Consider the following 14,166-nt stretch of genomic DNA (forward strand, 5'->3'; position numbering starts at 1 on the left):
AACAATATCAGCAACTGTACACCAGCTGTCGTCCCACCCCAGGGAGCCATCAAGGTAGCGGAAACGTATAAATGTAGTAACAAGCAATGCTTGAGCCAGCAGAGCGTCTCGGGAGACCACGGAATGAAGACGTCACCGAGTTAACAGATCGGAACCCTTCTTTGATTCGGTGACAATAGCGCTGCCGAGAGACTTCTGAAGCGCATGTGCTGCGTCCGATTCGTTGACAACGGTGCATGGTTCATGCAATGTTGAGCCCTTTCCGCAGGAGCATGAAATCAGCCACGCAGAAGGGTTCTGCAGTGTAGGCCTTCATTTAAACTGCGATATGTCACCACAACTCTGTTTCATAACAATTTGATTTTCATAGTCGAACGGGGGAAGTTCTCTAGCTTGTCCCATCCTCTCTTAACCCTTTCAGCCCTGGATTTTTTATTTTGGTCGGGGACTTTGTTTGTGCTTGTTTTCATAATAGTTATGACCTCAGAAGACCACAAACGAAAAATTGAGCCAGTGGTGCAAGTAATAATGGATTTACAGACATGACATCAGATTAGGTCATCAGGGCTCAGCGGTCGTGAAATGAGAAAAATGACATCTTTTTTCCTGCTATTCACTAGAGTACACAAAATGTGAACCACGTCTCATTTTTCATTGTGCTCCTCATTGAAACAGCTTGGGTACGTCGACCCGAAAATCGCGCTTAGCCGCCTCAGCTGACCCGCCTCGGCGTCACCCATGACTTCTGTCAAGTTTCTTCTTCTTTGTGGCTCCCAGCTCCACAAGCATGTCACCATTTTGGTGTCAGTCGCAGTGGGGATCATTGAAGAAGTACTTCCCCAAGAATGGGCAGTTTTGGTTTCATTTCCGAGGCGCTAGGGAAATGTTAGGTGATGGTGTCAATTGACACCGCCAGGGCCGAAAGGGTTAAAAAAAGCTGTAAAGTCCCCACCGGTAATGTTCTTATAATAGCAAGTTTAAATTAAAAAATTACTTATGAAATAACGCTGTCGTGTTCTTTCAGAGTACGTGCGATCTTGTATGATTCTTTGGTAACGGTCGAACGGATAATTAGTACACTTTTATTCTGGGGACCATGAAATGCACCATGACGATGGACAAGTAGAAGTTTACGTCGAAACTGCAACTGCGTAAGCACACGTTCACGAAACATGTTGTGAGAACTGTGAATATCTATCTCGGGGGCTGTAATTACATGTCGCGCACTCTCATCCCGAAACGACAGTAGCGAAAACATTATTCGATAATGCGTAGCCGGATCCTCGAAAAATGACGTGCCGCATATTCTTTGTGTCGAGTCAACGTATGTATGCATACAATACCTTGATAGCAGAGCTTAAATTGCGGTACTAACACGTCATGTTTGCGATGAATAGCTGTTGATACTCTTTGTAAAGTGTGAGGAAACGGCACACCTTTTTGATGAGCAAGTCGAGGTACTTCGTGAGGTCCTCTGTGGGGACTGACGGTGGCTTCTCGTTTACCACCTTGTCTATGGCGCTCTCCACCCACTCCACGGACCGGTCGTAGAAGCCGTTGTGCACCGCCACTTGGCCCATGAAGAAGCAGTCACGAGCTGCGAGGCAAATCACAGATGCCTTTACTCCAGTAATAATCTGTATTCTACTAAAGATTTCTGATATGCCACTGCGTGTAGGGCGCAGGTGTGTTCCTGGCCCAATTTTAGTAAAGCTAGGTATCATACATATCAACGGAGTATGGTGTTAGGTTAGTTGGTGCATATAGTTTATGAATGACGCGTGGCTCAAGCTGAAAATAGTGGGAGGGAATGGGAGGGGCAGAAAGAGCGCACATGGCAAAGGTAGTGTCCGCGAACAATTTCAGGTTAGGTACTCTTTCTGTCATATTTCATATTTGTTCCTGCGATTTTAACCTTGCGCCACATATCCTTATTAAATTATACAGATCACTTCTGCGTCGTCCCTTGATTTTGCAAGAAAGGAATCATTTGAAAAATATGGAAGTGGACAATATGTCATTTCATGGAACTTTCGGCATGTGTTGCTGGCTTGTGCAAAACGTGGCGCCGAATTCGCAAGCATCGCTGTTCGTAAGAGCTCGTTGCCAGTGGCTGGCCGTCTTCATGCAGGAACCAAACTGATCAGCCAAGGCAACATCTCCACCATATAATTACAGCCTTTATCTTTTTATAACATGTCCACCACCGGATTGGCTGGAGTTTCCTCTTGTGAGCAACTCTAGCACTAGAACTTGTGAGTTCAGATCCTGATAGGCCATACTTTCTTGCAGAAAGAAAGACAGAGCAAGAAAGAGACGGGGAGGTAAGCAACATACAAGTTTAAGCGAGTTGGTGATGTGTGGTGAACGACAACGCAACTAATAAGACAATAAGACAGGAACAATACAACAAGGACGGACAAGGCGCTGTTCGTTCTTTTTTCTATCACCCCTGTCTTAGTAGTGCCGCTTTGGCTTAGCCAGATGCATCTCCGGTTTTCGGCGCTGCACTGGGACAAACTAATAAAGGTGTGGAGAGAGAGAGAGTGAGAGAAGGGTAGAGCACTAGTGGCGCGGACATTTGAAAGTGAACACCATGTCTACAAGCATTCTTGAGAGACGTCAACCTCAACTATTGTAGCAGCTGCATTCGCTATTGTGTGCAGGTTTTTGTGACAGTCAATGCTTCATCGGCTGCGGACTCACCAGTGAGTGGGATGCGGCCGGGCACCGTGCGGTTCCGCGGCCGTGACGTAATGGTCAGGTGGACCGTTGACGAGGTTGTCCATGTCCAGGAGGTAGGTGTCTTGAAGGCGTGCGATCGAGACGGCGACGCCATTGAAATCCTCTTCCCAGGGCAGCAGTCTGTTGGCGCGCATTGCGGTTATGTTGTGCAGGGGATCTGGGGCCGAAAGGAAAGGAGAGCGAAACAAATACAAGGTGTTAATTGATCAGAAAATGAGAAGTGGCTGCATAAATTCGTGATGTGTTGGACAGTGTTGTCGGTATCATTGATAATCCATGTGCCTGGATTATCAATGAAGTCTGCTAAGAACACGATGGGCTGTAAAGAATCACGCGACAGCAGAAGCGTTATCCTTAAAAGTAAGCTATAGTTAGATATGTGTCAAGCAGTCGTAACACAGTGAGCTCGCTGTGCTGTAAACATGATTTTTTGGCTTTCTTTTCAGGAGCATACACTCGCACACAAACAAGTCAAAGCTCCTACGAGGGGTCGCACCGATGAAATGAATGGAAACAGGTCATTGGTTTTTCTATAAGATAAACATGACGAACCTAATAAAATTATGCAACATTGCACGTTTTCCTGCCTTTTTAGACAATGCTGGCACATGCAACGTCGAACTACAGTGCGATTAAATATTAATTACACCATCCACTCTGAGGAGAGTCGTATAAAAATGTTCATCGGTATTCAAGAGCAGGACTTTCCTCACCTGATGCGTGCAGCTCGTGTATCTGCGACTCGATGGCGCCCAGGTCAACGATCATCCTTTTCATGAGGTGGAAGGCGTGGACAGGGTGTTTCATGTAGTCAGACACCTCTGTAGGAGTGCGCAGTTCATGGTAAGGCTGTCTCGTGTCCACAAAACTGCATGCGCAACGTAGTTACGTTTTAGGAGTAATCGAAGGAATCATCCTCATCATCATTTATTATACTTTAAGGGCCCTGGGTGGGGCATTACATATGTGTAGGGTAGCCAAGTAATATCACATTACAGGTCGTACTTCTATTCAAATAAGAGCGACCGCCCCTGAAAGGCGTTGGTCCCGGGTTCGAACCCCGGAACACGAGGTATTTTTGTTAAACTAAGAAGCGCTTCCTTTCTGAGGAATCTGTAAGGATTTCCTTGTGGTTTTGTACTACAAACGGGTGGTTGTCAATTTCCCCTTTCTGAACCCTTCCACCACTTTGCGGGATTCCGCAGAACTCATTTGAAACACGGAGCAACTTGCGAGCACGTCGACATTGAATTGCTCTCCGCCTTTGCAGCGCCTCCCGGCGGCTCTCCTAAGCTCTGGGTGATGTCGACCACTACGACGGATGGCGCACCTTTATTGAACGATAACGCTTCTCATGCTGAACCATTGAAACCTTCGACACAATGCTGTGCTCACCTGAGGATGCTGGACTGTAGCACTTTGAGGCGTTCCGCGTAGGCCAGAAGCATGAGCCTGACTTCTTGCTCGTGCTTCACCAGGTCCAAGAGATTCGAAACAGAGGAGTAGAAGTCCCGCTGGGGCTGTCCTCCACTGTGCAGTGGCAGCATCACTAAAACTCCGATGGCTAAAAGGGCACCCAACATCGGATGCCTACTGTAAGAAAACAGAAAGCAAGCGTGTGATTTACACTCTGAATTGGATGTTTGCGGAAGATGTGCAAACAATATTTGCTGCGCATTTTAATTCCAAGATGTAAAGAGCTCGCGTAAGTGGCAATATTGATGGCGCTCTTGTTATTGGCAGTCACGGAAAACGGTCGCCTCGTCTTTTAAAAATATAAGGATTGTTTGGAAGGATTTTGTACTCGGAAGACAGCATAGGCGTGAGCACAAGGGGGGGGGGAGGCGGAAAAAAAGATAGACAAAGTCAATACTAGTGCATGAAATACCGCTGCCAAACATGTTAGGCGAAATAAGTAAGACGTATAAAACATAAAAATAATACATATTCATGGCAGGAACAAGATGTTTAACGACAATATGAAGCTTATACATTCCTTGTGGTTACAGAATAAATACATACTAACAGTGGGTACATGGGGTATTGCATTAAAATCATGCCGATATGAACTATGTTAACGCGTACATAAAACAGGTTGTAATATCAATCTAGGTCAAACTGTTTCGCTTGAAAACATGGTATGCCAGTTTCAGTTGCTATCTATGTATGAAGGTAGGTTATTCCATTCAATTATTGGTGTGGTACAATGATTTAGCGTAAATCGATTGACGGCAAGTTATGCGTGCTGCTTGTTACATATTGTAAAGAAGTCAGCGCAAACAAGACGGAACGCAAGAGAGGAAGGACCACAGTATGAGCGCTGTCTAACAACTGAAGTTTTAATCGTGGTCACGGCGCGGGAAGGCTTGCAGGGGGTGAAGCGAAGAAGTCATCAGTTTACTCAGCTAAAGCTATGTTTTTTTCACAAGGACGCGTTTTGAAAGGGCGCCCTTTTCAGAGTTGATAAAGCCCCTTAAGAGGACGCTGGCGCCATCTGCAAGAAAGTTTCACTACCGAACACAACGAGTACCAGCCTCCGAAATCGGCATACGGCGGCTGAAGGCCGCTGACCGCACGTGTCGGCGCCTCTCGTCGCTGGCGCAAACCAGTTCGTGAACTTTGAGATATCCGACGATACGCACAATGAGCTCTAACATCGCGGCCTCGAACTTGGAGCAGCATGGTGCTATTTACGTGCGGGCCGATTATCCTTCGCAGTTTCCGTAACGCCGTACGAAGTGCCAATTAATATTTCCCTGCATGAGGCGTTGAAAGCTACGGCCAATGAGTTACGGCTATAAACAGGAACGCTTAAGAAAAAGTGTTCTCGGTATTCAAGCGATCCAACTGTGTCTTGTGGCGAGGTTGAAATCTGTGTACCTTGCACTAGCGGCGACCTTCAATTTGATGATGTTTACACTACGTTTGTGTAAAGACCGACAGTATACACTGTAGAGAGAAAACTGGAGGCTTACTGTGACTTCTGTGATATATAGTTAAATGTTGTTAGCTTTCGACGTGAGTTGTTTTCCAAAGTTGTCATCGCGGGTTCTTTCACATTTCCTCGTTAAGAGGTCAGCTGCTGCACTGAACACTCTTTCAATGCATGCACTGTAGCGAAGGGAAGTATTAAATGCGAAGGATTTCTTAGCGAACACAAGGCACTTTCAGCGTTTCTATCTATCTATCTATCTATCTATCTATCTATCTATCTATCTATCTATCTATCTATCTATCTATCTATCTATCTATCTATCTATCTATCTATCTATCTATCTATCTATCTATCTATCTATCTATCTATCTATCTATCTATCTATCTATCTATCTATCTATCTATCTATCTATCTATCTATCTAGCCGCCTACATCTGGGTGCTCTCGTGATCGCCACATAAGCTTGGTGTAGACCGAAATTGGCATCGGAGGGTAAGAAGGTTTGACGATTATGTCTTTCCGGTCATGACATGAATAACGTGAAAATCCTGTCGCGTACGTCGTCAGACCCTTTCCTCCAGACACGTGTGGCACATATCCGTATATCACGGGCCCGGTAAGCGGCTATGCGCCACATGTGATTCACAGTTTATATCTTCCCAGGAACAGCAAGAACGGAAATTGGTCATTTACATGTGAGAGCGTAAAAAAAAAAAAAAAACCGACATCGCACGTGTTGACCCGACGAATACAAAGAATCAAAATCAGGATCCTAGCAGAAATCGAACCGAAACATTCTGCGTGGCAGTCGGGTATTCTACCACAGATCCACGCCACGTCTTGAAATTGCTTTGGAAAAATACCCTATGCAGGCGTAATGTCGGTGCAGCGTCAGTTGTGGTTGCAGTGCTGGCTATCTACTTTTATAACGAAGCAATAAACATTACATATGTACTCCTATGATACAACCGTAAGGCAGGGTTAACGTCAATTGTGGTTCCAGTGTAGGATTGGCTGCACTTTCACAGAAGTCTAATAAACATACATTTGCATTCTATGATTCAGCAAGCTATATTCAAGCGTTGCTCGTCCCCGGAGGAATACGCTAACGAAAGTTACGTGTGATATTCCACCTCATCCCACCGTAAAGTGAACTTCGTTTCGATAATACTTTCGATATGTTTCGATACTTCGATAAGTGAGTGCTGATGTTACGTCAGGCCATAAGTTGCCCTTTAAAACGCCAGTGTAGTCGAGTGTCTGGCAGGGCCACGATGTGCACACAACTACTATGCTTACAAAAACACAATCGATCCACCTCGTAACGCTTGACTCAAGCCAAAAAAAAAAAAAAGAAAAACGCAGCAGAAACAACTACTCGCTGAACACTTCGCATTAAACCGATTCCCCAAGGCGTGGGATCTGCCGAATTTTTATAACGTAGGAGCTCCTTTGCCGACCAGCTCGTAGTTTGCGGAGTGCTTTCGATGCTGGCGTCCGTGCGAGAGCCGATTTGTCCGGCGTGAGATGGAATAACTCTGATGGTTGAGAGAACGAGTACACAGAGGAGAGAGAAAGAAAAAAAAGAAAAAAAAGAAAGAGAAGAAAAGAAATCCTTGGCGAAAAAGATTTCTTGACGAGGCGGGATTCGAACCCGCGTAAACGCGATCCGAAGGCGAGAATCGTAACCGCTCGGCTATCCAGCGCAACTAGCAGAGAAATGACATAGCCTTGTATAGTATAAGTATCCCAAAGGGGGGGGGGGGGGAGAAGTGAGGGTTAGGGAGGAGGGAAAAGAAGGACAGGAGAGAGTAAAGTATAGCATAGTAACAGAAAGAAATAGAGAGAAAGAAGGGATGGAAAACAGAGAAAGAAAGACAGAGAGATAATCAAAGAAAGAGAGGGAATATATAGACGGTTTCGCTGTTTGTAAACAAACTGGCCTGCGCCGAACGGCCCTGCCCAAGAAGACTTCCGCTGCGCCCACTTCCAGTAATACTTTTGCAACGGTCCCAGCGGTGTTTGCTTGGTGGGTTTGAGTTTGTGCTCTGTTATTTCTGGTGCATTCCTTCAGATGTGTTTGGAGGTAGTGATGTCTAGGAAGTATATGAAGGGGTCAACAAACGTCGCACGGGGAGGTACAAGCAGAAACTGCAGTGGAGAGGAGAAGAGGTTGCCTGATACGCTGCATAGGGAAGTTGTGCAATTCAGCCAATTCAGCTTTTCTACCGGAGCTAGAAACCTGTGTCCTGTCACATCCGCGGTCATTTATGTATTTTGGTCTAGGCACACAAGGTCGCGATAAAGTTATTGTTGCGCTTGTGTCACACCGGGCACTTTGATAGAGATTGGAATCGATCGTGATCCAAAGTGTTCGGTATGACTGAGAAAATATAAAACGTACTCATTATGTGATGACGACAGGTGAGGCTGAGTCATGCGAACTACTATGGTTTACTTACGAGTACGGTATTCATGTATTAAGCTTTCAACTTGACCCGCCTACAGGTATACAGTCCACACTCCAACCGAAAGATAAGAATTAGCTAGAGTGCAACGATGTCCATATGCGGCAACACGACAGTCGATGAATTCATTTGCTCGCACCGATGCGAACCCACTCGCGGGCGTCGCTCTCATAAGAAGCATATGCGGCGGTTTCATTGCAATTGGCAACAAAACGTGGGCACCGCGACGTGTGGCGATTCATGTCGAGCACAGCTGCTTTGGTGTCCCGATTGTTGATCGAACAGTACACATCACTGATGAGGCTCCAACTTTACGGTGGATTTTCGGTGTTAGCCAGCTTTCACATTTTGCTATCCACTTCAGGCGTCAGTGCAGTTATCTGTCATGGGTGGCAGACGACGGCGTCCGACGTGCTCCTTGTAATTGGGGACCTTCGACTAACGTCTGCGCATTGTCTGAGTATGCATTGAACTTTACTTGCCTTTGATGAAGTGGGAAGAACAAAGCTACGCGCTCTTTGTGGGAATTCAGTTTTTGTCGCCTGATCTCTGCAATCCAGGCGCTCTTTCTGCCTTCATCTGTCGGGAAAGTGAACGTTTTGTCTTGCGATAGCAAGTTAGTTGCGGATCGCAAACTGCATCCTGGCACTACACATCAGTGCCCGAGTTGCGAGCGCTTCATCGGAATAATTTTATCCGGAGAAAACATCGAAACACAAGCAGCCACGGCCTGCAACGCAGCTAAAACCACGCTAAAACAAGGTAAACAGGAAGTTTTCTAGGGAGCGTTTCCGGTGAACGCACAATGTTGCCAGAGAGCGGTAAGCGCTCGCGAAACCGTCTATAGACAGAAAGAGAAAGGGGTACGAAGAAAGAAGCGAAAAATAGAGAGAGAGAGAGAGAAAAAAAAAGAAAGGGAAGAAAGAGAAAGAAATAAAGAAGAAATTAAGGCAGCTAAGCACTAGGGGTGCCAAGCCTGAAGGAAGTGCGGAGTTGGGCAGCCTTCTTTGTTTCTCTTCGGTTTTCTCTTTCTTTCTTCCTCTCTTTTTCTCTTTTTCCGTTTTTCCTCTCTTTTTTCTCTCTTTATTTCTATTTATTTCTTCCTCTTCATCTATTTCTTTCTCTTCCTTGCTCTTTCTATTTTTCTTCCTGTTTTATCCCTTTCTTTCTCTCTCTTTCTATTTTTCGCCTGCTTCCTCTTTCTTTCTATTTTTATATGTGGTTTTTCCGGCGTTACGCCAAGCAACGGCACCATACTACAGCCCGGGTCCCTCAAGTGCTCCGCACTTATCATCATCAAGGCGCTGGAAGAACAAGAGGAAGAAGACTTCTCCTTGGCGCGAGCGCGCGCTCAGTGTGCCACAGATGGCTATGTTACTCGTGGTTTTGCCTGCGTAACGCCAAGCTACGACAGCATACACGATGACAGCATACGACAGCGTACGGCAGGCAGGGCTCCTGAAGTGTACCGCACATAAAAGCGCGAGAAATAGAAAGAAGTATATAGAAAGAAATTGAAATAACAGAGACAAAGAAGACAGAAAAAATATAGAGAGAAGAAAGAAAAAGAAAGAAAGAGATGAAGAATGAAAGAGGAAAAATAACGAGAAACAAAGGAGGGCGTCCAGCACCGCACTTTCTCCGCACTACTAGTGCGAAGCTGACTTCACTTTTTTCCTTTTAATCAGCCAAGTAATCAAGTAATCAGTAATCAAGCCAAATAATCTGCACACAAACAATGTGTTGCTGGTAGAACTGGACAGACGACCGAGGACTGCATGGGTCTCACAATCGTACATCTTTCCAGCTTTCCTTGGCTCCTTCCAGTAGCGTACCCAGAAATTGTTTTCGAGTGGGGGGAGAGCGGGAGGGGGATTCAAGCATAGTTTGTGCATGTTCGTGCGTGCGTTTGTATGTTTGCGTGTGTATATACACATGTAAAATTGAAACATATGCGCGGGGGGGGGGGGGGAGGGTTGAGCGCCCCCAACACCTCTTGCTACGCCACCGGCTTTTCACAAGGCTTGGCTAACGGGAGCTGGGGCCTTTGTAAAGGTTTGAAGAATAAGCGTACGACAATAATGCAATCATACTTAAATTTGTTTTGTGGATATTTGCATCGTTCCCACAGAGGAAGCGACGGAAGCGGTGAACTCAGCGGGATTGTCGATCTGTAAAATCGCATCAAGTGCAAAAGACATGTGAGCTTTTGTGACGTCATCTTACCGTTCCCAGAATCCTTTTTGCGACTGTCCTTGGCACACGAATGCCATCGTCCCGCGCCGCAGCCTAATAAAGAAGGCAGTTAGGAAGGAACAATAGAGCGAACTTGGGCATGTTGGTGTAGCATAGTGAAACACACAGTGCGAAATTACGACGGGGAAACAGGAAGGCGCTGTGTGTGTTTCCTTCCTGTGTCCCCGTCGTAATTTCGCACTGTGTGTTTCATTAGGAAGGAAGGAAGGAAGGAAGGAAGGAAGGAAGGAAGGAAGGAAGGAAGGAAGGAATACGAAAGAGAGAAGGCAAGGAGGTTAACCAGACACCAGTCCGGTTGGCTACCCCACGCTGGGGCGAAAAGAAAGTCCCTCCTGGTCCTCTTATGGGGGGCGCAGAGTGTTCTCCGTGCCTTTACTCAGACGGACTTGTCTCGTCGTTGTTAAAACATGCAGGGTTATGGCAATGCAGGTTTTTGGCGGTAATGGCTACTGAGGACCTGATGTTGCATTCCAAGAACGGTTTTGTTCCTACCTTTGGCCCTGGAAAGGCGTGGACCAAAGGCAGTCTGTTGTGAGAAGCATTTCATCGCTTCACTATCACTTATGAAGCTGCGGTGACGATGAATCCTCCCCCCCCCCCCATCCCCTAATGGAGAACACTGCGCACGCCTACGATGGTGCGCATCACTACGGTACAGAAATTATGAAGGGTCGTCAAGTTGCATGTATTGCCAACCACCTTGGTGGCAACACACACTGTTTTCGGTTTCATTACTGGGACGTTTTCATAAAATCTCGTTGAGCTCAAAACAGGCACTTAAGAAGGGTGTCGACTTGGGCTTGTTGGTTTGTCATTCTCATAAACTGTTACGTCTTTCACGAGCAACACTTTATGAGAATCAAAACAGGCATTGCGAAGGGTTTTACGGTGCCGTCAGAAAAACAATTTAGCTCCCTGCGGGAAACGCCGCGCTGCGAATCATCGAGGGGTACGCGGCAGCTGACGTTTTGTCGATTAAAGACGATTTTTGTTTCCACAAGGCTCGCTATTCGAAGCGCGCCTTTTCGTGGATGAACGGCGCTACTGCCATCTGGGAGAAAGTCCATACACCGAACGCAGCGAGAGGCAGCCTCCGAAATCGGCGTGCCTCTGCTAGAGACAGAGAGAGAGAGAGAGTGAATAAAACGTTTATCTGATGGTCTGTGACAAGATCGGTGAGTGGGATCCTTAGTCCGGGATCCCGTTGGAGCGGGCCGCTGTCCTCGCACGTTTCACGAGGGCCTCTTGGGTCTTCGGATCCGAGCTGGACAGAGCTGCCTCCCACCCTTTTATGTTTAGCTGTGTCCCGGGTTGCATGGGTAGATCGTGTGGACATTCCCATAGCATGTGGTACAGGGTGGCTGTTTTATTGTCGCAGAACCTGCACTTTGGTGCGTGTGTGTCAGGATCAATCTTATATACTATGTACGGGTTAGGGTAGGACAGTGTCTGCAGGCGACGCCACGCTACCTGGGATTCCTTACTGAGTTTTGGCCCCGGGGGTGGAAGTTTCCGTCTTTCGAGTCTTTGGTGTTGTAGAATGCCTGTATATGTGAGAAGAGGTTCATGCGCATAGCCAAGGGTGGGTGCGTTATGCCGGGCTCAGAGGTTCGGAAGAGTCATTCTCGGGCCGAGGTGTGGGCGAGCTCATTGCCTCTAACTCCGCAGTGGCCGGGTATTCATATCAGCTGTTTTCATTCTCCCTCTGAGCGTGGGGACGATAACTGTGTGAGGATTCAGTGAGCAATGGCGGCAATGTGGCCTTCGCAGATATTTCGGTAGGCTGCTGCTGAGTCTGTCAGAAGGAAGGTGGACTCGGGTTTCGTAGGACGAGGGCAATTCGTGCTTCTTCCATGCTATAGTTGCGTCTGTGTCCTGGGCTTATGTGCAATCAATCTATTTTCCTTGATGAATGACGCTTGCGTGTGTTTGCTGTTCACTGGTCCAGCTGCATCGGCAATGAAGGCGCCCTCAGTGTCTGAGTATTTGTCGTGAGCCTTAGCCCGTGTCCGACGTCGATGTTCGTGGAACTGTGGATGCACGCCACGGCTAAAGGCCGCTGAACGCGCGGTGTCGTCAGATGATCTCTCGTCGCTTTCCGGAACTAATTCTGGGAGACTTCGAGATGGTCGACGATACGCTCGAGAGACATCCATAGAGTTAATACACTGACCCTAGAGGAAAAGCTCCCCATAGGGCCCATGCATTGAAACCTATAACCGCATGGGTTCCGCCATGATGGAACAAAACGAACGTTGCCAGACCCTGAGACGCTCGCTATATTTGACGGTAGTAATCAGTTTTAATCTACCAACCTAAGCCAGCTACGCGCTGTTCAGGTAGAGTGTAGTTCAGGGAACATCGGCTGTGTTTTGATGCGTGAAGCCGTGTGTTAGTGTTGTCTGTGCAGCTGGCCCGATTGATAACAGTTGACATTTACTCCTGTTTGTGTATGGTTTTTACTCGGCACGCCCTACCAATAATGCATAACGAATAAAGTTTCTCCGTTCGCTGGCACAAGCGTCACTGGACAGATTCGCAGCTCGAAGCAAAGTGCGTAGGTCATGGTCACGCGCTGCTTCGACTTGCAATGACGAGACACCTGTATCCACGTTCTTTTTCAGCTCATTACTGCCGTACTTCAGCGCAGAGTGCCATAAGGCAGAACAATGTCGATTGCAGCATGCAGCGGCGAATGTGAGTGAGACGTCACCCGAAAGCTTCAATCAAAACTAAAGATACACGGCACACGAAATTTTAACGCCATAAAAAGATTTAAAAAAAACTTCGGTTGCGCCTAGTTGGTACATAACTTTCAGTGCATGTCTCATCTCTTCTTTGCCGTCCGTCCTGATTTGCACTGAAGTTTTTAGCTTGAAAGAAAAAAAGGCTGTCACATGAAGTCGAGTGGCACGTGGCAACAGAAAACGGACACAACGGGACACTATGACAACTACGAGATACACGAGGTAAACGAAGTTCCAGGGGCTTTAACACGACGCGGAAACCGGCGCAATCAGCTGCGAACGCACTCTCGAGTGTTGGTATTGATATGGTGGCGCCATCTAGTAAACCAGCCTGCAAACGCTCCTTTCCGCGCACAGTAAATTGTATAAATAGCCGTCGTGTTTCTTCGTAAAAGTATTCAAAATAAACACAAAACAATATCCGCGCGTTTTTAATTGTGCAAATGCTTCTTTAGGATTGATATGTGATGGAAAGAATGACAACGTTCCAAGATGTCAGCGTTCTTGTAGTTAGTAGTCACGCGGCCCAGCTTTTCCTCTAGAGTCAGTATATCAACTCTATGGAGACATCGCGGTCACCATTTTTAACACGAAAGTGTTTTATGCTGGGGTCCACCAAGACTTTAGTGACGTGTTTCCGTCAAGGAAATGACGTCGAAAAAATTTGCATGGTCAGGTGGCAAAGAAAAAAAGTTCCGTCAACGGGCGTTGAACCCATGACCGCTCGATCCGCAGCAACACATGCGGGCGCGCCATCCACTGCGCCACAGTCTTTTTTTTTTTTTTTTTGCTTTATTGCCTGTTATTAGACACGTACATCAAACAATAAGGACATGAAAGAAAAGACAAAAGTTGTGTCGGTCCTACTGGACAGACACAAATTTAAAATTCCTTGAGCGCTGTCAAGGGTTCTACCTCGACAACCACTCAGGTACAAACTCCTGAGCTTTCTGGAGTTCCACAAACTAGTCATGCACTCACGAAAATACATCGTGCGGGCCGTGCGTCAGGATC

The 14,166-nt window shown here is 46.7% G+C and overlaps 1 protein-coding gene across 3 annotated transcripts in view; it reads right to left on the reverse strand.

Annotated features, from left to right (window-relative positions):
- The window catches only part of LOC119371900 (prolyl 4-hydroxylase subunit alpha-1-like), a 59,556-nt gene that overhangs the window by 33,325 nt on the left and 12,065 nt on the right, over positions 1-14,166 (reverse strand). Inside the window, exons 2-3 of one of the 3 annotated variants that reach the window (XM_049420256.1) lie at positions 4,141-4,338; positions 3,459-3,613 (exon numbers count right to left, since the gene is read on the reverse strand). The exons of the other annotated variants lie outside the window; for them this stretch is intronic. Coding sequence (XP_049276213.1) covers positions 3,459-3,613; positions 4,141-4,338 — 353 coding nt within the window. The remainder of the gene's footprint in view (positions 1-3,458; positions 3,614-4,140; positions 4,339-14,166) is intronic. 3 annotated transcript variants of the gene reach the window in all.

The sequence above is a fragment of the Rhipicephalus sanguineus genome, chromosome 10 (genome assembly GCF_013339695.2).
Source record: "Rhipicephalus sanguineus isolate Rsan-2018 chromosome 10, BIME_Rsan_1.4, whole genome shotgun sequence".
Lineage (NCBI taxonomy): Eukaryota > Metazoa > Arthropoda > Arachnida > Ixodida > Ixodidae > Rhipicephalus > Rhipicephalus sanguineus.